The sequence below is a fragment of the Camponotus vicinus genome, unplaced genomic scaffold, assembly GCF_025532165.1.
Source record: "Camponotus vicinus isolate PSW18456_S1 unplaced genomic scaffold, iyCamVici1.0 SCAF_7, whole genome shotgun sequence".
Classification (NCBI taxonomy): Eukaryota; Metazoa; Arthropoda; class Insecta; order Hymenoptera; family Formicidae; genus Camponotus; species Camponotus vicinus.
This window is the reverse complement of record NW_028141979.1, coordinates 12,403,145-12,427,456: the sequence shown is the minus strand read 5'-3', so window position 1 is coordinate 12,427,456 and position 24,312 is coordinate 12,403,145. Positions and strand designations below refer to the sequence as shown.

The 24,312-nt window shown below is 35.3% G+C and overlaps 1 protein-coding gene and 1 pseudogene across 1 annotated transcript; both read right to left on the bottom strand.

Annotated features, from left to right (window-relative positions):
* Nucleotides 1–1,521: 1,521 nt before the first annotated feature.
* Nucleotides 1,522–7,972, bottom strand: LOC145974170 (uncharacterized; annotated as a pseudogene).
* Nucleotides 7,973–8,146: 174 nt separating this feature from the next.
* On the bottom strand, nt 8,147–13,649 carry LOC145974168 (uncharacterized). Its single transcript, XM_083103995.1, has 8 exons — nt 13,497–13,649; nt 12,784–12,892; nt 10,735–10,980; nt 10,312–10,359; nt 9,756–9,887; nt 8,956–9,215; nt 8,596–8,755; nt 8,147–8,301 (listed from the first exon to the last, which is right to left on the bottom strand). Exons 1-8 carry the CDS (start codon nt 13,647–13,649, stop codon nt 8,147–8,149), a joined length of 1,263 nt encoding a protein of 420 aa, XP_082960121.1.
* Between the last annotated feature and the right edge of the window lie 10,663 nt (nt 13,650–24,312).

Here is a 24,312-nt window from a genome sequence, read left to right as displayed (position 1 = left end):
TTCACAGAATGTCCACAGAATGTTGCCAGTATATTATTGGTTCGTAGTATATACTGGGAATATTCTGTAGTATATCCACAGTATATCCACAGAATGTTGCCGGTATGTTAATGGTATATTACGCATATTGGTTAGGTTATATTAATTTATTCGTTCTATTTACGTTTGAAAAATATTTATTATAAAATTAATATTTATTTAACATATAATATTCATTAACATATATTAGAACATATTTAATAATTTGACTCCTCGACTAAAGTTCTCTTATTAATATCTTACATATAAATATATTTACTATTAAACTCTATATACAGGGTTGCCTATTTTAATCCATCCAGTCGAATATCTCAAAAACCAAGCCCGGGAGAGAAAAATGTTTCAGACAAAAGTTGTTTGGTTTCGAGGGGGCCATAAGATGGTACCCTTGGTTGGACCTTGAAGAGTCATTTGAAGGTCACGTGAAGGTCACTTCAATTTTTTTAAATGGGACACCCTATATATTTTTGCACATTCTTGTAGCTCATCTCGAGAGTTTTCCAAAACACTATAATTAAGTTAGTTTTCATTAAGTACTTTCCGAGTTATGAGGCTTGAAATAATTTCTTAATTTTACATAAACCGTAAAATATCTTGTAAAATATTCATTTTTCGATTATCTTATCTTAATACTTTTATGTACAAAATAATGAGAGGAATCAATTGGTGTAAAGAAAACACATAATCGTTTCGAAAGAAAAAATGTAATTTGCAATTAACAATTACATTTTTTTTTCGAAACAATTATGTGTTTTCTTTACACCAGTTGATTCCTCTCATTATTTTGTACGTAAAAGTATTAAGGTAAGATAATCGAAAAATGAATATTTTACAAGATATTTTACGGTTTATGTAAAATTAAGAAATTATTTCAAGCCTCATAACTCGGAAAGTACTTAATGAAAACTAACTTAATTATAATGTTTTGGAAAGTTCTCGAGATGAGCTACAAGAATGTGCAAAAATATATAGGGTGTTCCATTTAAAAAAATTGAAGTGACCTTCACGTGACCTTCAAATGACTCTTCAAGGTCAAACCAATGGTACCATCTTATGGCCCCCTCGAAACCAAACAACTTTTGTCTGAAACATTTTTCTCTCCCGGGCTTGGTTTTCGAGATATTCGACTGGATGGATTAAAATGGGTCACCCTGTATATACAGGGTGCGGCGCCAAAATCCGGACAAATGAAAGATTATTTTCAAACATAATTTTTATTGCAAAAACGGAAAAGTTTACAAATTTTTTTTTTACTAAATTGTTTGTAAGGTTATAAAGAACACATTTACTCAATATATCCTCCCCCTGCTTGAATGACTGCCTCCATTCTCGGTCTGAAGCGTTCGCAGGCCCGTTTTAATGCGTCACGGTCCATATCGGCGAATGTCGCTTCAATAGCGGCTCTCAGTGATGCGACGTTTGGATGTCTGGACTTGTTGGTGACCCTTTCAACCACGCTCCATACATAGAAGTCCAAAGGATTTAAATCTGGGCTGTTGGGAGGCCAGAATTCTTTGGACCAAAATATGTCGACGTTGTCGGACAACCAATTTTGAACCAAATGACTTGTGTGGGCGGGCGCACCGTCCTGCTGGAAAACATACGGCTTTCCAGATGACACAGTTTCCATCCACGGTTTCACTACATTTGTCAGAACACGTAAATAAACTTCTTTTGTGACATTTTCCCCTTTGTTAAAGAAATGTGGTGGCATGACATCACCCTCACTGGACACAACACTTAGCACGTGAACATTCGCCGGAAAGGGCCTAGGGGGATAAGCATGTAAAAGTTGCCCCCGCCCGTATCAAGTCGAGATTGGCATCATAGATTGGCATCTATGTGTCTAAAAAATCCTGTAAATATCAACCTTAAAATTGCATTTTTGTAGGAGTTATGGAGAGGGAAAGCAAAATCAAAAAAGTGATTTTTCTCGAAAACGACTGAACCGATTTTGATGAAAAAAATATGTTATGAACATCAACAAGACTATTTTAAGAATAAATTAAAAAAAAAATTCTGACCAAAAATACGAGTAAAAAAAATTTTTGAATTTTTCAAAATTTTTTTTGAGGTTATGTTTTAGAGATACACCTCCAATTTTTTTTTTTTTTTTAATCTTAAAATGTCTGCTTTAACATCTATTTTTTCCAAATTTTTCGTAGAGGTACTTCATGGCGAAAAATGATGAAAATCATGGATGCGGCGCGGTACCACGCTTTCACAGCACACTCTCGCTCCAGGCGCGTATATCGATCTTGACTGACCGGTTGACACTATATAGAACTAATTTTAGTCTGTGATCATATGTCACCTTTGGCAACCTCCCGAATCCGCTATTCATTTGTTTTCAACTCTCTAAGGCTTACGACAGATAGCCGAGCGTTTTATTCAGAAAGCCAACTTTGGCCGTGACTTTTGCTTGCTGCTCATATGAAACATCTGAAAAAAAGCTATTAATGAGAATCTTTCGTTATTTCATGATTCATCTTGAAAACTGATTGATGTGCATTCTCTATACGTAATAACTGCTAGCAGTTAACTTATGTCCCGAAGTACGTAATGCCAGCTTTAGTTGTTTGATAGTCATTTGTTTCTCTGATTAGTACTGTGCAGGCTCAGTCTTCCAAATCCGCTATTCATTTGTTTTATCTAACTCTCTAGAGTTTTCGATAGAGAGCCGAGCGTTTCATTCTGAAAGCCAACTTCAGCCGTGACTGCTTTGCTGTGACTATTTTGATTTTTACATTCTTTTATGATTTTTCATGAAAACAAACGATTTTTTTTTGATTAATCGCATTTGTTACTTTGATTAGTCGTACTGCTTGTCACTTGAAGCTTCTGTTTTTCTTTATTTGAGAATGCCTAGGACGGCAACGAAAAATTTGAAGTGTGCGGGTTGCGACACATTTTTGAAAAAAATAACAGGTAAAAAGAAAATTGTAAAAAATGCAAATGAAGCTCATGATTTCTCTTCAACTTTACAGCGAATAATAGTTGCTAATGACATTTTATGTAAAAAATGTCGACTTTCCATTTATAAAAAGAAGAATCCCGAAAAAGATGCTGAGTCTGAAACCGAAAGAGACCCTCCCTCTGAATCCGATAACGATGATCCGACATTCGAAATTCAATTCAGACCAAAGGAAACAATTACTGAGGTCGAACGTATCGAAATTCCCATCCAACGAACTGTTACTACGCATAAATATTGTTGTATTTGTTTATTGTCAAATAATCTGACTACGATTCCTGAAGAAGCTCGAATTTCAGCATATATTAAGAAGAAAATATACATACCAAGCGGAAATCGGTGTTGTAAAGGTCACTTAATAAAAAATAGAATTTATGAAGATGATCTTGGTCTCTTGAGAGTACACTCTAACACAGCAAATCTCACAGCGTTAGAGTTATCCAAAGTGATGGAAACTCTGTCTATAAAATGTGATTCAACATTATTAGACAAAGTGAGCGAATATAGTATTTCGGAAGAACAGTTAGAAGTTTTTACGGGATTAAATTGGGAAAATCTTTATACCATAAAAGATATGTTGATTTCACTGCGAAACAGTAAATCCCGTTCGGTGATCCAAGCACTCGTTGTCTTCCTATTTAAATTAAGGACAGGGAACTCTAATAAAATGATAGCCTCTATCTTACAATTAAAGAATGAACACGATGTTTCAGATTATTCTAACAGTATAATAAAATCTTTCGAAGATGACGTTTTGCCACTACGTTTCGGCTTAAATTCTCTCAATAGAGATGATCTTATTCAGAATCATACAACTGAAATGGCAAAAAAATTATTTAATATTAATAACAATTTATTTTTGATTTGTGATGGCACGTACGCTCGTCATCAAAAAAGCACCAACAATGAATATCAGAGAAAATCTTTCTCTGGGCAGAAGAAAGTTCCTCTGTGCAAACCTTTTACTCTGTGCACAACTGACGGCTACATTGTTGATATGCTTGGACCATACCTTGCTAATCAAAATGATGCGGAGATTTTAAAAAGTGTCATTGAAGATCCAAATAGTTTGCGTAAGTTCCTAAAAGAAGGTGATATTTTTGTCCTTGATCGCGGTTTCCGTGATATAAAAGACATTTTAGAAAAAGAAAATTTCAGAGTTTTGATGCCTGCTCTAAAAGGAAAAAGGAAACAACTGTCCACGGAAGAGTCCAATGAGTCACGTTTTGTCACTAAAATTCGCTGGGCAGTTGAATCTGTTCACGGTGTGCTTAAACAAAAATATCGCCTTTTGGATCATAAAATTGACAACAAGTTGATACCGAAAATTGGATCTTACTTCAAAATCGCGTCGTTCCTTAACAACACCTTTGGAAAAAGGTTTCATTCTGACGTAGACACTTTTGATGACATTCTACAGAGAATGCATAGTCAAAAAGATGTGCAGAATACTTTGGCGGATGAGGTAGAAGAAAATGGTTGGCTTCGTCGAAAGCTACCTTTCAAAAGTGTTACATCAGATGATATTTTAGATTTCCCAGAAATGACAGAAAGAGATTTGAAAATCTTATTCACCGGTTCATACCAACTCGGTCAAGCCATATCATATTTGGCAGAAATGGTTCACAAAGATGGTAAACTAAAAATTGAGTATGTTAAAGATCAGTCAAATGTACTCAAATTGAAAGTTCCATCTCGTCATGTTTCTCGAACAGCATATCGATGCTTCTTAAGATATAAACCTAACAGTGTTGGTGTTTCTGGTTTGACACATTACACATGTGAATGTGCCAATGGCAAACGGTCTGTTGGTTGTTGCTCCCATATTGCTGCAGTGGTGTATTATTTATCTCATGCTAGGTATTTATCAAAAATTTTCAAACCGGCCGAAATACTCAGCGAAGTATTCAAGAAAAACAATTACATTCCAGTAATTGAGAGTGACAGTGATGAAGATTAAAAAAATAATAATCTCAAATAATAATCTCCTATAAAAAGTACCCGGTTTTCTGAGAGGCGAGGGGACTCAGACTAAAAAAGCACCCCGATTTGTGAGAGGCGAGGGGACTCACACTAACAAAGCACTCCGATAAGGAGTTCAAAACCGTACTGCATCCTTTTCATAGTGAATTCTGGACACTTATTTTTATAGACTAACTGCAGATCTGACGAACTGATGATCCTTATTTAAATACTTTATATACATAAAATGTTAACATTCTTTTTAACCGTTTTTCACGAAATAGATTTTCAATTATTTCATCTGATGAATCACGTAGGTATCGTTACAGAAATCATAATTTCACTAAAACTTAACTTTTTCGAAAGGCGCTTAAAATAAATGTACAAGTAAAAATAAAATCTAAATTTTTACTAACTTTGTCGTAAAATAATTCAAGAATCCAGCATACTAACCAGACTAGAACATTCAATATACGCGCCTGGAGCGAGAGTGTGCTGTGAAAGCATGGTATCGCGCCGCATGCATGATTTTCATCATTTTTCGCCATGAAGTACCTCTACGAAAAATTTGGAAAAAATAGATGTTAAAGCAGACATTTTAAGATTTAAAAAAAAAAAAAATTGGAGGTGTATCTCTAAAACATAACCTCAAAAAAAATTTTGAAAAATTCAAAAATTTTTTTTACTCGTATTTTTGGTCAGAATTTTTTTTTTAATTTATTCTTAAAATAGTCTTGTTGATGTTCATAACATATATTTTTTTCATCAAAATCGGTTCAGTCGTTTTCGAGAAAAATCACTTTTTTGATTTTGCTTTCCCTCTCCATAACTCCTACAAAAATGCAATTTTAAGGTTGATATTTACAGGATTTTTTAGACACATAGATGCCAATCTATGATGCCAATCTCGACTTGATACGGGCGGGGGCAACTTTTACATGCTTATCCCCCTAGGCCCTTTTGTTCTGGAAACAATGGGAACATCTTCAGGGTCATGGGCGAGCCATCGATCATTTCTTCGATTGATTTTCGCATCGACAGTAAAAATTTTTTCGTCAGAAAGAAACCTGAGGCGTCCGGCAGCATTGTTTCTTAAGGAACACAAAAGCAGGTTGCAGCGTTCAACTCGCTTTGTCCTGGCAGCTTCGGAAAGCATCTGTCTCACTTTAATTGCGTAAGACTTGTAGCGGAGATCCTCCTCGACGATTCGACGCATAGTTTTTTCACTCACACCGACAACTGATGACAATTTTCGGATCGACTGCCCTGGATCCTCCAAAATCAGTTCCTGAGCCCGTTGAATGATGTCGGGCGTCCTGACAACGCGTTCCTTCGAGTGAGTTTTCCTCGCCGGTGTTGCAAAACCTTCGTTGGACTTCTCCGACTCATACTTCGCGACGACATCATACACAGTCGATCTCGGGTACCCGAAGAACCGAATGATTTCTGTCGCTGAGCGCCCAGCGCGAACACTTTCGATAATCGCGGCTCTTCGGTTATACTCCGCACTTGGTTTCAACATTGCGACTGTTTCGAGGTTATGACTGTTTAGTACATGCGTCAAGCTATTTGGACGCCAATCGCGATCTCTACAAGTGGTACAGAACGGCGGGAAATTCAAATTGAATTTTGTCCGGATTTTGGCGCCGCACCCTGTATATATAATGGAAGGCGAAGATCAATGGTTTTCTGATTCTCGTACACTCCAAATACTCCTCGAACGAAAGTACAGCATTTCGTTGCTCCATCTGCGAATGCATCTTCTGTAATTCGTGCTCCGGCGATTACTGGGAACAGATAAATCAATAAGCTATTAAATTTTTAGTAGCAAAAATTGCAAAGACTCAATCAGTCAGTATCTTTTCTTTCATATTATATATATAATATCATTTATTATACAGGGTGTCTGACATAAGGTGTCACATCGAAAATATACAAGTAGATCTCGTTAAACCGAATTAAAAAGTCCTATACCATTTTGCAAACCACGTAAAATTTCGAGATAAAAAGATTAATTAAAAAGGATCGGCCAACGAGCGCGCGAATTACGTCGGGGCCCGCCGCATGCTAGGCGCGTCAGCGACGACGCGTGTCGCGCGTTGCCTAGAGCGATACGGCACGGCCCACCGCTTAGCACTTGTTCGAAATGGTATGACTTTTTAATTCAGTTTAACGAGATCTACTTGTATATTTTCGGTGTGATACCTTATGTCAGACACCCTGTATATATTTAAAATATAATTTATAATAGTTTATAAATAATATAATAAAAATTTTAATATTTATAATTAAGAATTTGTTTTATTAAAACAATATTATAAATGAAATTATATTTCAATTTACTGTAAATTAATCTCAATTCTAAAAAACACGATGCGAAGCTTGAGAACTTGAAGTTTATTAAGTAATTCGATTCGAACCCCGTCTCCGCGTTGTGTATTTGCGTTATCTATTCGATGCCTCCAGCCATAGGATGTACTCGTTTCTCGCCATCAGCTTTCCCTCCGAATTTGCTCTTCCTCTTGTTAACTTCCTTCTCGATAACTTGTACTTCTTGCTGCGTGCGAGCTAGTCTCATGGCTGTCCGCGCTTGCTACTTCGAACTTGTTGCGTTGTTGCTTTGTCTCCGCTTGAACTCAGCCTGATAAGACTGGTAGGTCTTCATCATCGTGTGGAGCTCGTGTAGCACTTGAAAAATTTCACCGAAAAGAATATATAAATAATACAAAATATAAATAATACAAAGATAAATAATGATACATTAAAATATTATTATTGTTTTATTTTTAAATTTTAGAAGTATTGCAAGAATAAAGAAAATGATAAAAGAATTTCCAGGAATAAAGTAGACTATAAAGATTTACATCACCTTTTTTTAGACCTCGGACAGGGCGGCGTAGTTTCTTCTAAGAGATTTGGTCTCATTGACGAGCTGCTGGCAGCATGCGTAGCTGAAGAACAGAGGTCATTGTTCCCGCTTTCATTTCTGCTCCTCATGCCTCAACTTTACCTGCTCCTAGCCATCTTATCGAGGGACTTGTGTTGTGTAGTCCAGCTCCAGCGTCGTTTTCCTGCGAAAGAAGTCTTGGAGCTCGCCCTCGTGGCCGAGCTCCAAGACTTCTTTTGTAATATGTATATATAGATGTATGTATATTTCACAATCCTGTAATCCTATGTATTGCACTGATCAATCACAGTCTCAGTTATCTCAGTTCTCCCTGTATTATGTCCTCTCTCCATTCGTTCTTTGGCATGGGCCAACCATATTTTAATTGGAGCAGATATTTGCTCGTCTGTTGCGTCAGCATATGACTTTCGTATCACACCTGGAAAAGTAACATACTTTCTTTACTTCATTATTTCTACATAAATTATAACAAATCTGTCTATGATGTAATTTAAATTAAATAACAGATGATTATATATGCTATATGTTATTATATATATACTTTATTTCTAATATATATAAAAGATAGTTGAAAAATATTAATATTTTTAAAGACGTTTTATTAATTAATAACTACTATAAATATTTACAAACATGTCTTTCAATTGGTAAAGGAATTATAGCATTTTTATGAGTAAAAAAAATGAAGATTGCTTTCAAATATTTTACTTATTCATAATTATTTTGCATAGGTGCAATTTTGAAAAATTTTGCTTCTTTTTCGCTCCGTACCAACTGTATTTGGTTGCAAGTTCATTTGACAGGATTAATCTCATTAGTCGTAAGCATGAGGTTTTCATATTTTGACACGTTGCATGTGCCAATTGTTTAATCTAAAATTATTTTAAATTAACATTAATAGTTATTTTCGAAATATGTATGATCCAAATTATATAGTTTTATTTTTAAACAACTACTCTTTATATAGATTGAGAGATCTCGAAATAAAAAGGGTATAAACTTAAGATCTGCAATTCTAAATAAAAATATTCCAGTAAATGTTGGTAAATACTTATATAGACATTCGACTTACCATTTGGTTTCGATAAGATATATCATTTTGTAATTTTGTTTCCATAACTTCTAAATTTTGTTGCTCTTTCAACGGAAAATCTTGGAAAATGTCTATTTCTTCTCTTTCCTTTGTTTCAAAACCACCTTGACAGTTTGACAATTTTTCTAAAATGAGCTTTTGGTTCTCACAAATCATTTTAAGCTTTCGACTATTGCTGTTCATTTTTAATTCCAAATCGATCAATTTTCGTACAACAAATCGTTGAAAATTGTCCGATTCTATAAAACATTCAAAAAAGTTTATTTATGTATATGTGAAAAAGCAAAAGATACAATTTTTTAAAAATTCTACAGATTAAAAATATACAAGATAAAAAATAAAGATGAAAAATATAACGTACAAATATAATTATAAAATATAATTATAAAAACACAAAATTGTTCTATAATAAATGACATAAAAATATAGCATAATCGTATGTAAAATAAAAACTACTTGCATACTAACTTGGATCATAACTCAAATTTAGACTTGGTACTGCCGTTTGTTTGCTGACATTGGACCACTATCAATCTCAACATCGCATTGTTCAGCGTTCAAATTTTTTTCAGTACATTGCGAATCTAAAAAATCCCATTATAAAAATATTTAGGAATATAAACAGAATATAGAATTTAAAAAAAATTCTACAAGTCAAAAATATAAAGAGATGTAAATAAAGAAATATCACGTAAAATTGTTTCAGATTAAATAACATTATGACTCTAAATTATATAATACATAATCATAAGTAAAATTGAAACTACTTGCATACTAACTTGGTTCATAATTCAACTTCTTGCTGCTTGCACTTGATGCGGCCGTATTATTTGTTGATATTGGAACGCTAACATCATCGCTAACCTCATCCCTTTGTTCAACGTTCAGTAAATTTTCAGTACATTGTGAACCTAAATAAAACAATGTTACCATTATATATTATTTGTTCTATTTACATAGATTTACTTAAATATACAATATTTATCTCATTGGTGATAAACACAAGATTATAAAAAATTGGATAAAATAAAATCCAATATTTGTTACTATTTTGTTATATATATATATATATATATATATATATATATATATATATATATATATATACACAATATCATAATTCGCGTTCACGAACGTAGCGTTATTTCTAAATAAAAAATGAATCGGGAAAGTCCTGAACCATTTTCTTTTTTTTTACTCGACAAAAGAGGAATTAAAAATAAATCAGCGCCGTTTTATATATATATGTATGTAGTATATATACATGTATATATATAAAACACACAAACATACACACATATATATACCTTGTAAATCCCAGTTGCAATCATATACAATTCAAATCACTATCAAAGATTTTGATATTTTTATGCTTTTGTAATTCTGAAACAAAATAATTCAATGTTTTTAGTATGCTCTTTTTTAATCTTTCTTTAATATTACATATTTTCATTTGCTTTACATTCAAATTCCATAAAAATATAAAAGTAGTAGAAATTAAAGAATACGATTTTGTTATGTATTTATACTTTAATAATTATCTTTCGACACAAATTGTACTTACGAGAATCATCTTTTTTCCCTGTTTCTGAAATGCAGCGACTGTAAGGTGCAGTTCTATTCTTGACTCTATCCTGTATTTTCTTTGTATATTTTCTATTCACATTTTGACTGTAATTAAAATCTGAAATTCATACAATTATGTTATTGAAACATTCTATTCTTTTTTTATCTATTAATGCTTTTTAGTGCTCTTACCTTTTTGTGCATTTTCTACAATTTTTTGTTTATTGATCTCAGTCATGTTAGGCATTTTTGGAAGCTCGTTTAAAAATTCGTCTGATAATTCATCTGATAAGTCATCGTTGCTTGATGTATCATCCATGATTTTAGCGGTTCTAATTTGTCTTGACTTCTTAAGATATTCTTCTTTTTCTGTATTCGAAGTGAGGTCAGACACATCTTCGGCTTGTTTTAATTTCTGTCTGGCTACTGCATAATTCACTGCAACAAAATAATATAATCGTAATAAAAATATATCATTTTTCTATAATTACACAGGCCCACAAAAAAAAAAGTTTTCAGTACTTTTGACCAGACATACTTTTTCTTTCGTATTTTTTGACGCTGAATCCGAATCTGCAATAAAAATATAGCCTTCTCCTGCATATTTTTAACTTTCCTTAGAAAAACCCCATTTTTTACGTTTTTTTCGTGGTTTTTTAAAATTAAAAAAAAATGGAAGAAAGATACGATTAATTTGACTTCAGAATTGAATTCTACGGTAAAAAATACATCAAAAACCATGTCTTGAATATTTTTTTAATGAGATTTCAACCCCTCATACGGCGTTGAAAAGGCTAAAGAACCAGAAAAAGCCAACATTCATTCCAAATTTGATTAAAACGCGATTAAAATTTGATTCTACAACTTTGAAAGAGTTTATAGGCATTATAAATACTACTCTGGGGATTTTTGAGGTCGCTGATCATGAATTTGATGTCAGATTTTTTAAAAGACCACTCCCAGGAGACGTTAGTGGATAGCATACGGGATAAATTAATTGGTTTTTCTGAAAATCGATGTTTCAAATACTATTTTGGCGGTTTTCCATAACATGGTTCATGAAAACAAGGTTTATTTGGACTGTTAATTGTGAATTGGATTTGAAATTCATGATCAGCGACGCTAATAAACCCCGGTATAGTATTTTCAGCTAATTTCAAGAAAGTGTCTCATACTTTTAATGATACTGTAATTGAGATAATGCAATACTTGCTAACAAATCTGAATTTCAGTGGCGAGGTGACGGATACTAGGTGTCAACGCTTTCTCTCTCTCTTTCTCCCCCCCTCTCTTTCTCTCTCTCTCTTTCTGAAATATGTTTTACCGAATACAATTCTTTATTTGAAAAATAAGTTTTAAGTAAATCTTAAATATTCTTCTGCTCGATTTTTATCAGCATAACCGATAGGAATAGATCTTTGCCATCTTAAACATAAAGTGTTAGTTTAATCTGAAGCTCAAGTTGGGGTGAAAGAAGCCCAATCACAATTGTCACTTGTATTCGAGACGTATTATGATATCTCAAACAAGTATTAGTACTCAATAGTGGTACTATCAAAAACCAATTAATTTATCCCGTATGCTATCCACTAACGTCTCCTGGGAGTGGTCTTTTAAAAAATCTGACATCAAATTCATGATCAGCGACCTCAAAAATCCCCAGAGTAGTATTTATAATGCCTATAAACTCTTTCAAAGTTGTAGAATCAAATTTTAATCGCGTTTTAATCAAATTTGGAATGAATGTTGGCTTTTTCTGGTTCTTTAGCCTTTTCAACGCCGTATGAGGGGTTGAAATCTCATTAAAAAAATATTCAAGACATGGTTTTTGATGTATTTTTTACCGTAGAATTCAATTCTTAAGTCAAATTAATCGTATCTTTCTTCCATTTTTTTTAATTTTAAAAAACCACGAAAAAAACGTAAAAAATGGGGTTTTTCTAAGGAAAATTAAAAATATGCAGGAGAAGGCTATATTTTTATTGCAGATTCGGATTCAGCGTTAAAAAATACGAAAGAAAAAGTATGTCTGGTCAAAAGTACTGAAAACTTTTTTTTTTGTGGGCCTGTGTTATTTTTTATTTCAGATTTTTATTTGTTTTTTATTAAATTTTTTTTACTTTTTATTTTATTACTTATTATGTTCTTTTTTACTATTTTATATCTACTTTTTAATTTATTATTGTGACGTGATGCCTTTTGCGCTCCGTCACAGTGACCCCGCCGGGGGGGGAAGCGTACCGAGGGTCGTTCCTCGCACCTGAGGGGGACTCCTTATCCGATCCCGTGATATATCTTTGTGTAGATTTTTGTGTTTGAGATTGACTTTAAGCGAGCAGAGCGCGGCGATCTGAGCGAGATAATAAGATAACGTGCAGCAAGTTCCCGGAGGTGGCAGTTACCGAAGAAAGGAGGAGGAAAGTAGCAAACCGATGCCTTTACTCCAAAGAAAGGTCATATATCGAGATCCCGCTCCGCCGCTATCCATATGTAACAATTGTGTTAATATCCGCCACTTTTAGAGAGACGACGACGGGAAAATCCGGACGAAGAAACAGCGAACACTCTCCCAGGCTGCAGACTGAGGAGAGGAGGTGCCTCTGGAGACGGACGAGGATACGGCCTGGCCAGCCCGACACGTCCGATCTACCGAGAAAACCATGTCGACCAGACTACCGTCAACATCGAATCTTGACCCCTACAGAAGAGCAACCCGTCGTACAGCAGGACGAAATTCGAGGGGGCGGAGAATATCGACCCCTTCTCGTCGAAAATCGACAGGGTGCGCGGAAAATCGGCGCGGGACTCGAGGGCCTCGAGGAGCCTTTATCACAAGTCACTATACCGAGAGCACGACCACAGCAAAAGCAGCGAGGACCCGGACACCGGAGATAGACTGTAAGCCGTCGCTCAGGTAGCCGTAGAATTATTCCCGGATACAGCTGGCGTCGTACCTTTTCCTGATACCGTCGCGAGGCGACGGTGATCTCGTTACCGAATTGTTGCAGAAAGCCTGCGTGCTTTTCTCGCGTTTCGTTGCCGGACGCCAGCTGGGCCCCGGGTATCGCGGATCTGTTCCTCTCAGGGGGTTCGTCGCCGACAGTCATTATACCGTATCGTTAGCGCCGTACCGTATCGTATCGTATCGTATCGTATCGTTTCGTTTCGTATCTCGTTATATCGTTGCGTGGAGCGTCGAATTGTGAATATTAGTATGGTCACGAGATTCCGACACTATCGTATTGCGTAAAGAATAGCGGGGTTTGCGTGAGATCGTTCTTCGCGAGTGAGAGTTACCGTATATCCGAAATCCACTCAGCAAGAATTGGATAATTCACGAAATCTCTGTTTAAAATTTACGTCCGTTACCGTTCGTGTTGTTTGAGATTGCGTGAGGGTCGAATTTGTTTTCGCCGAGAGCGAAAGGTCGGGAAGATACCGGACAACATTGCGAGATAATACTTGTGCCCGCTGACGTGGAAGTACCGTTACTTATAACCGTCGTTACATTTGAGTTTTCCGTGAATTACTTGTTGACTTTACTCATCGCGGTCCGTGAAATTATATTCGTTATCGTTCCGATCTCAGAATTATCTGTTAGTCGCGCGTATTATATGTATTCGTTCCCATATAGATAATAATCGACCTTTGTATCTTTCGTATAACTCTGGACTTCTTTTCTTTCAAAATTCATATTATCGATTTCGTTACTTGCGTATCTTCTACATGTAATTTTTTCCATTTTTCCCGTACCGTTAACTTTTTCTATTATACTCATATCGTCTTTGTTATATACTTTGTCCATATACTATAATTGTTAAATATATTTATAATAATACTCGAAGGAGTGTCGATCATTTCTCTCTCCCGGAAGTTATTTAGCTCTCTCTCTCTAGCCTACAAAGAATCCTGCCCCTCTGCCCTATACTGAGCTCTGGGTTACCGAAATCCCTTTCATTACCGTAACGATATCGTGGCGCGGGAGACCGCGCCTGGCGCCCAATACCGCTCTTCTTCTCAGGGAGCTGTGAGATACCGTACGCTACCATATTTTGAGATACCGTTTTTTTCTGTAAACCAGCTATTTTCTCTATCGGCTAAAATTGCACGTCGCCTCCTCCGGATCGGCATTCCCGAGGCGGACAAAGGCGTTGCATTATTTATCATTAAACTTTTTTTATTTTTACTTTTTTTATTTATTAAACTTTTTTTATAATGATTTAAATGTTGTACTTTTGTTGGTAGCAGTCGGGAGTATTTTTTTTCAAAAAAGTTTTTTAATGATTTCATTATTTTAAAAGCTCTGTGTATATGTGTGTATGCGTGCAGCTAAACATATTGCCACTCAAAACCAAATAAAATCCTATTCAACTAAAGGACTCCGCACAAAACATGGGGAAATTCGGTCCCGGCCAAATTTGATAAAACTGTGCCATTTTGTATTTTGAGTCATGCTGATCAAAAGTTGTCACGGGCGCAACCCGATCCTATGAGCCGTTTTAGAGCTACAGTGGCTCAAAGTGCGGAAATGCGGCCACGCCATAACGCTAGTTGTCTTAGATATAGACTTGTTCTGGGTTCTTATTAATACGTATGTGCAGTGTGTCATGCACTATCCGTTCTCAGCGCTACCCAAAATCAACGGCGTGGACGGATGTTTGATCCTTTTGTGCGTGTGTGCGTGCGTGCGTGTGTGTGTGTGTGTGTGTGTGACCGTATAACCCATGTGTGTGAGAGAGTGCGTAAATGGATTGGGTTCTAATTCTGTGTACTAATGGCATCTGAGAACGGATAGTGCATGACACACTGCACATATGTATTAATAAGAACCCAGAACAAGTCTATATCTAAGACAACTAGCGTTATGGCGTGGCCGCATTTCCGCATTTTGAGCCACTGTAGCTCTAAAACGGCTCATAGGATCGGGTTGCCCGTGACAACTTTTGATCAGCATGACTTAAAGTACAAAATGGCACAGTTTTATCAAATTTGGCCGGGACCGAATTTCCCCATGTTTTGTGCGGGGTCCTTTGTATAGACGCATAAGCATAATGAATAATTAATTAAGGATAATTATCTTCTGTTTTCTTAAAATTCTTCTTCTCTCCTTTATTCTAGGTTGTCATTATAATTTGGATATATTATCTATCGATAGCCTTTTCACTTGATTCCTCTACGTAGATAGTAAGGCGCAATATTGCTGCCAGTATGCACATTATGAGTGCGGCGCAATCATGTAGCCAGTATATGTAGTGCAACCATGCTATTTCTTATTACAAATAATTATCTTCTTTTTTCTTAAAATTCTTTTCTCTTTTATTCTTGTTGTGACTATAATTTGGATATTATAGTCTGTCGATGACCTTTTTTTACTCGATTCCTCTTCGCAGATAGTAAGGCGCAATATTGCTGCCAGTATGCACATTATGAGTGCGGCGCAATCATGCAGCCAATATATATAAAACATGCGCTGCTTCTTGATTCTTCTTTTGTCTTCATATATCTTCATCTTATACATATGTACAGTTTTAATTATTATTATCATCTAACATGTAACACAGAATATAATAATAATAAACAATAATTACATTACTTATCACGCGACTTTAATATGCCTTGCGTTTTTCTAAGTATTTCTACAATCTTCCAAGTATTTTGTAATCTTTTTAATAAATGTATCACGAAAGAAAGAGAGAGAGAAAGAAAGAGACAGAGAGAAGTCATAATAATAATATTTAGACTTAAATATATAATAATAATTATAGTTATGCAGCAAATATATAAACTTCTGTATAGCTATATAATTATAATTATATAGACAAATATATAAATTTATGTGTAATAAATAGTTATGTAGAAAATTATCGATATTTATAAATATAATACATATAAATTGTATACAATTATCCTTATATAAGTATATTATTTAAATAGTAATTTATATATTTGCATAGCTACAATAATAAAAATAATAATGTAACATAATGCGAGACAGAATCTTCTACATAGTCACATAATTATGATTATATAGTATTTCTGCAATCATAGAAGTATATATATTTGTTGCATAGCCAAGAATGATTGCAGAAATATCATACCATCATAGTCATATCATTATTTATGGCTTCGCAAAAGGTTTCTCTCACATTATGTTATATTATTGTTGTATTATTTATTAATAATAATTATTTTTATTTGCAGCATAGTCATAATAACAAATAATATAATATAACATAATATGAGAGAATATAATCTTCTATGTAGCCATATAATTATGATTATATGATATTTCTACAATCATTCTTGGCTACGCAACAAATATATAAACTTCTATGATTGCAGAAATACTATATAATCATAATTATGTGGCTACGCAGAAGATTTTTTCTCAAATTATGTTATATTTTATTGTTGTATTATTTATTAATAATAATTATGTTTATTTGCAGCATAGTCATAATAATAAATAATACAACAATAATATAATGTAAGAAAGAATCTTTTGCGTAGCCACATAATTATGATTATATAGTATTTCTGCAATCATAAAAGTTTATATATTTGCTGCACAGCCAAGAATGATTGTAGAAATATCATAATCATAATTATATGGCTACGCAGAAGATTATATTCTCTCATATTATGTTATATTACATTATTTATTATTATGACTATGCTGCAAATAAACATAATTATTATTAATAAATAATACAACAATAATATAACATAATGTGAAAGAGAATCTTCTGCGTAGCCACATAATTATGATTATATAGTATTTCTGCAATCATAGAAGTTTATATATTTGTTGCGTAGCCAAGAATGATTGTAGAAATATCATATAATCATAATTATATGGCTACGCAGAAGATTATTTACTCTCGCATTATGTTATATTATTTATGTAAAAGTTTATATATTTGCAGCATAGTGTTGTGCCGTGTGCGGCACGAGATGTGGGATGTTGCCGGGATAACCAATCAAGGCCTCAGGACCGTTTGACTTTCAATTTTTTATTATTATAATTATTGTCCTTTTTACAAATATATTCACTTATTTTATTCTAATTGGTTTCTTTTAACCCTTCTCTCCTCAATGTCATCTTTCCTTAAATCGCCTCGTTCTTAGATTTCGAGTGTTAACAAACTTCTTCAGCGTTTGATGCGCAGAATAGCGGTTAACCCCAGATTCGCTTGACTCTTTATTGATTGATTTTTAATTAACGACTGTCCGCTGCGGACCCGCGGTGGACGATTTTTAACACCTCATTTTTAGGGGTATTTTGGAGGGGATCGCCTAGTGATATGACCATATATGGTCATGGAAGATTTTCGTGGCGGTCAAGTCCAAGTGCAAGCGAAGGAGGTTCAAAGTCGAATCCCTTCGTTGGCATTTTCGCGTTTCCGGCGAACTCGCGCATACGCTGAGGTAGCGGTTTTACGCGGTTCGCGAACATTCCATCGCATTTTAATTGTATAAAATAAAATAAAGTTATAGTCTTTCGGACTATAACATCCCTCGTCCATTGGAAAAGAAAAACGGAGGTTCTAAACGGAGTTTTTCTATCTCCTCAATATACATATATCTAACCCTGTTTTAAATACAATATATTTCCCGTTTACAATGTTTATTATAATCGTTTCTTATCTCTAAGTTAAAATTTATTTATTCTAGAATCGTGTGCTCTTACTTCTCTTTAATATTGGTCTAAGCATTCCGTATGGTTTGTCAGTTTCGTCTATTATTGTGACAGTCGGTCGTTTGGATTTCTTTTTGTTATATTGGACAATTATCCATATTATTAGTGTTATAATAATTATAGTGGTTATTCCACTGGAAGCCATTGGATAAATGAATTCTTTTTGTTTAAAGAAATTATTTTCGCTATTATTTAAATCTTTATTTATTTCTTCTAATTTGTTATTTAGTTCTTTTAATTCTAGAGGATTATTTATTACGTCTTTGAATTTTCGTTCGTCATTTGATTCGTCAATGTTTCGGGAAATTGTTATATTGAATTCCGGTAAAAATGTTTCTATATTCGTTCTATATATAATTGTTTCTGTTTGTATTGTCATGTCTGCAGTTGTCAGTCTACAATTGTCGTTTAAAATAATTCGACCTGATTTTATGAGCGTCCTTTTATACTCAGGATGGTTATCGCAGTTTATCGCAATTTGCTGCTCGGATACAGTTGAATATAGCCAAGAGTGTGGCTGTTGTAACATAATCCATATAGTGCGGTTCGTTATCGTATAGTCTATGTTGCACTGTTCGCGATAATCTTGTGCTCGTATACAGGGCGATCCTGAAAAACGTTATGTCTTTAAAATGACGTATTCCTGACACCATTCTAAGACAATTTTTCCTTTACCAAAATTTGATTTGAAGCGTAGTTTTTGAATTATGAGTAAAAATAGTTAGTAAATCACGCGTCGGGTACAGAAGGCAGGCAGGAGCGGCGCGGCGTGCCGCGAGCGCGGGCGCAGCTGACCGCCCGACGGGTGATTATCACCGCATGAGTCGCTAACTATTTTATCTTATAACATAAAATTATGCTTTAAATAAAATTTTGGTAAAGAAGAAAATGTCTTAGAATTACGTCAGAAATACGTGTTCCTTAAAATAACGTTATTATAATAATGAAAAGTTGTTCCGGATCGCCGGCCGTCCGACGTTGCAATCAGCTGATTGCTACACGCGATGTGTGTATGGCGGAGTGTGTGCGTAAGAGAGAGAGAGAGAGAGAGAGAGAGAGAGAGAGAAAGAGAGAGAGAGGGAGGGTAGGAGGGACAGACATTCATACACACGCACGCACTTTTTTTCTCGCTCTCTTTCTCTCTTTTACGCAACACTCATACACTCTCTTATTCAGTCTCTCACTCACACTCTCTCGGTCACTCACTCACTCACTCACCTGCTTACTCACTTGCTCACTCACCTTGTAGCAGCGTAGCGAATCTTCATGCTATGTATTGTTATCTGCTGCACGGTTATGATTGCTAGAGATGCGCGACACATCGAAATTTTTTCGATTATTAGTCTCACACTCGATTGACACAATACAGATTACACGATAACGAGTTTACTGTTTATTCACTCACTATTGATTTATCGATACCAAAAATTACTTTCAAAGAAACGCGAATGCAAACAGCACATGACTCGACGCGAAGCGACGGACCGCGGAGACTGCGCGACCACAAGAATTATGTTGCCAGAAACGCGACATCTAACAAACGACTTGCGCGTGGCGCGTGATTGACGCGAGATAAGACGAATGTAATTAAAATTACATTATTCTTGCGATTGACTTAAATCTTCGCATCGTGAATGCAATAATTTCGAAAACGTAATAACGTACAACACATGCTTTTTAAAATAATAATTATTTATTATAATTAGAAATAGTTATTATTTATAATAAATAATTAATTTTTTAAGTATGTTATTATACGTTTCATGTTTTCTACCGCATTCGCAATGCGAAGGTTTTAGCCGATCGTTCGTCTTATCTCGCGTCAATCACGCGCCACGCGCAAGTCGTTTGTTAGATGTCGCGTGTCGCGTTTCTCATCAACGCAACATAACTCTTGTGGTCGCGCAGTCTCCGCGGTCCGTCGCTTCGCGTCGAGTCATGTGCTGTTTGCATTCGCGTTTCTTTGAAAGTAATTTTTGGTATCGATAAATCAATAGTGAGTGAATAAACAGTAAACTCGTTATCGTGTAATCTGTATTGTGTCAATCGAGTGTGAGACTAATAATCGAAAAAATTTCGATGTGTCGCGCATCTCTAGCAATCATAATCGTGCAGCAGATAACAACAAACATAGCATGAAGATTCGCTACGCTGCTACAAGGTGAGTGAGCAAGTGAGTAAGCAGGTGAGTGAGTGAGTGAGTGACCGAGAGAGTGTGAGTGAGAGACTGAATGAGAGAGTGTATGAGTGTTGCGTAAAAGAGAGAAAGAGAGCGAGAAAAAAAGTGCGTGCGTGTGTATGAATGTCTGTCCCTCCTACCCTCCCTCTCTCTCTCTCTCTCTCTTACGCACACACTCCGCCATACACACATCGCGTGTAGCAATCAGCTGATTGCAACGTCGGACGTCCGGCGATCCGGAACAACTTTTCATTATTAAAATAACGTTATTTTAAGGAACACGTATTTCTGACGTAATTCTAAGACATTTTCTTCTTTACCAAAATTTTATTTAAAGCATAATTTTATGTTATAAGATAAAATAGTTAGCGACTCATGCGGTGATAATCACCCGTCGGGCGGTCAGCTGCGCCCGCGCTCGCGGCACGCCGCGCCGCTCCTGCCTGCCTTCTGTACCCGACGCGTGATTTACTAACTATTTTTGCTCATAATTCAAAAACTACGCTTCAAATCAAATTTTGGTAAAGGAAAAATTGTCTTAGAATGGTGTCAGGAATACGTCATTTTAAAGACATAACGTTTTTCAGGATCGCCCTGTATACATTTTAATTTCGCACGGTATTTCTGGTTACATGATATATTGGTTGACCTTTTTCGCACAAATATTGATTATTATTATTTATCAAGCGACGCGGTAGCGTCGTGACGCCAAGTACATAAAAAACAGGATCCGAGCATTGAGAGTCACTGCTCTCGACGCGGCGCTACCAAGTAGCTTATCCGGAATTTCACATCATATAAACTTTCGATTAAGATATTACAGAAACTAAGACCTTAAGAAAAAATCTAACGGCACTTTTATCATATAATGTGAATATAAGCTTTCGATTGCGACCAGTTTGAATAAAATCGGTGCAGTCAATCCCGAGAAATGATGATCGTATATCAAAATTGTGACATTTTACGTTATCCCGGATTTTCTTCAGTCTCACGTACGTATGCTCGCACGCACACAAGCAAAGCGAGTTTGTCCCTCAAGCGGCGTTCACATCGTGCGTATACGGTTATACGGTATGTAAAAGGCTTTAACAAGAGACAAGTTATATGTTGTGTGAAATTATTAATGTATAGTGCGGAATAGTGTAACAAGGAAGAGAAGTGACACGTTAAGCAGTCAGGTTATTAAACACAGATTAATAATAAATAAATAAAAGTGATAAAAATAAAAATAATAATAATAAATAAATAAGTAAATAAATAAAACTATAGTGCGGAACAAGGAAGAGAAGTGACATATTAAAGGTTATTATCAAGCGACGCGGTAGCGTCACGACGCCAAGTACATTTATTATATAATAAAAACACAGACTTGTGTGTGTGACACTTAACAACAATCAAGTGGAAAAATTCATCAAAAGGTAAAAATATTCTAAAATTTTTTTCATTATCTGTTTAGACATAATATATTTTGACATATTATATATTAATCTTAATAAAGAGAATAGACAGTTATCATTTTATGAAATATAATTATGTAATTTATAATTATATACAGGGTGGCCCATTTTAATCCATCTAATCGAGTATCTCGAAAACCAAGCCCGGGAGAGAAAAATGTTTTAGACAAAAGTTGTATGGTTTCGAGGGGGTCATAAGATGGTATCATTGGTTTGACCTTGAAGAGTCATTTGAAGGTCACGTGAAGGTCACTTCAATTTTTTTAAATGGAACATCCTATATATTTTTGTACATTCTTGTAGCTCATCTCGAGAGCTTTCCAAAACACTATAATTAAGTACATTTTCGTTAAGTACTTTTTGAGTTATGAGGCTTGAAATAATTTCTTAATTTTACATAAACCGTAAAATATCTTGTAAAATATTCATTTTTCGATTACCTTACCTTAATAGTTTTATGTACAAAATAATGAGAGGAATCAATTGGTGTAAAGAAAACACATAGTTGTTTCGAAGAAAAAATATGTAATTTGCAATTAACAATTCCATATTTTTTCTTAAAAACAACTATGTGTTTTCTTTACACCAATTGATTCCTCTCATTATTTTGTACATAAAAGTATTAAGGTAAGATAATCGAAAAATGAATATTTTACAAGATATTTTACGGTTTATGTAAAATTAAGAAATTATTTCAAGCATCATAACTCAAAAAGTACTTAACGGAAAGGTACTTAATTATAGTGTTTTGGAAAGCTCTCGAAATAAGCTACAAGAATGTACAAAAATATATAGGGTATTCCATTTAAAAAAATTGAAGTGACCTTCACGTGACCTTCAAATGACTCTTCAAGGTCAAACCAATGATACCATCTTATGGCCCCCTCGAAACCATACAACTTTTGTCTAAAACATTTTTCTCTATCTTGCTTATTTTTCGAGTTATTTGGCTGCCTAAGTTAAAATGGGTCACCCTGTATATATATATATATATATATATATATATATATATATATATGTATGTATGTGTGCATATATATACGCACACACACATACACACACATATATTGTATGTGTGTAGAAATTTACATATTTGACTGCGCAACCATAATTATAGTTACATAGATATTTATTACATTTGCCTGCGTAGACACAAATATAGTTACGCAGAAATATTCCCTACATGTATAATTATATATATATAATTTATATACATATATAATTATACATGTAGCGAATATTTCTGCTTAACTATATTTGTGTCTACGCAGGCAAATGTAATAAATGTCTATATAACTGTAATTATGGTTGCGCAGTCAAATATGTAAATTTCTACACACACACTATATATGTGTATGTATGTGTGTGTGTATATATATATATATATATATATATATATATATATATATATTCTGGTGCGGGCGTTCTCAACGTATAGTCGTTTTGTCGATTACTGTGTTGTCGTTAAGTAGTGTCGCAGACGAAGTCAGGGCGAGAGGACGAGCCGAGGAGCATCCCCTGGCCACGGGAGAAAGTATCGGTGAGGTTGCCCATCGCTAATTGTAAGCCACGTACGCGATTCCGTCCGCGGACCGGTCGCTCTGTCGTCGTCGCCATTTTCGTGTCTTGTTGTCGCTCGGGTTACCCCGAGCTTTCGACTTTCGTGCATTTCGGGCGATCGGAGACAAGCGACCGAGGCATCAAGGACGATCGTAACGTCAGCCGTAGTTGATAAGGGACCGTTCGTCTCTCTCCGGGATTCGGGGTGTCGTAAAACGCGTAGCGACCGGCTCTCGTATATCGACCACGTGGTAAATCGCGGGGAATGCATTCGCTATCCGTGCTGTCGAAAAGAGTTGTCGAAGTCGCGAAAGGCATCCCCGTAATCAATCTTCGTGCGACTTTCGTGTATTAATTAGCGTGTATGTGAGTGTATGATCGTTGCGTGTCGTGACGTCGCGAATATCGTGCTGTCTTTGTCGCGCTCATTACGTGTGTACTTTGCGTTTATTGCGAGATATTGGTCGTGCGTGTGAGTGTGTCGCGGTGCATAATTGAGTACGACGAATTAAGATATTGCCGAAATTCGAGAACTGCGTGTGAATAAAGGGCGTTACACCGAAAGGAAAGTACGCGGCGTCCGACGGCTATCGAATATCGATCGAATCGAACGCGTTCATAAGCGAGATTTTCCGTCTTCGCAAATCGCAGAATTACTCTCGCTCAATTATTAAGCCTCTTTTCGAACATATTGCTGTCGACTAAAAGAGCGAGTGAGAGAATAATGTAAAAAGATCTGTAAAATTGAGTCGTCGATGAGATTGTCGAAATTTCCGTTTCGTTTTCGAAACGCCGTTCGGCCTCGCAAAGTCCGGCCATAAAAACCGGCCAGGAGAACTACAAATATCAGCGCTTTCTTAGGGTCTCGATTTCGT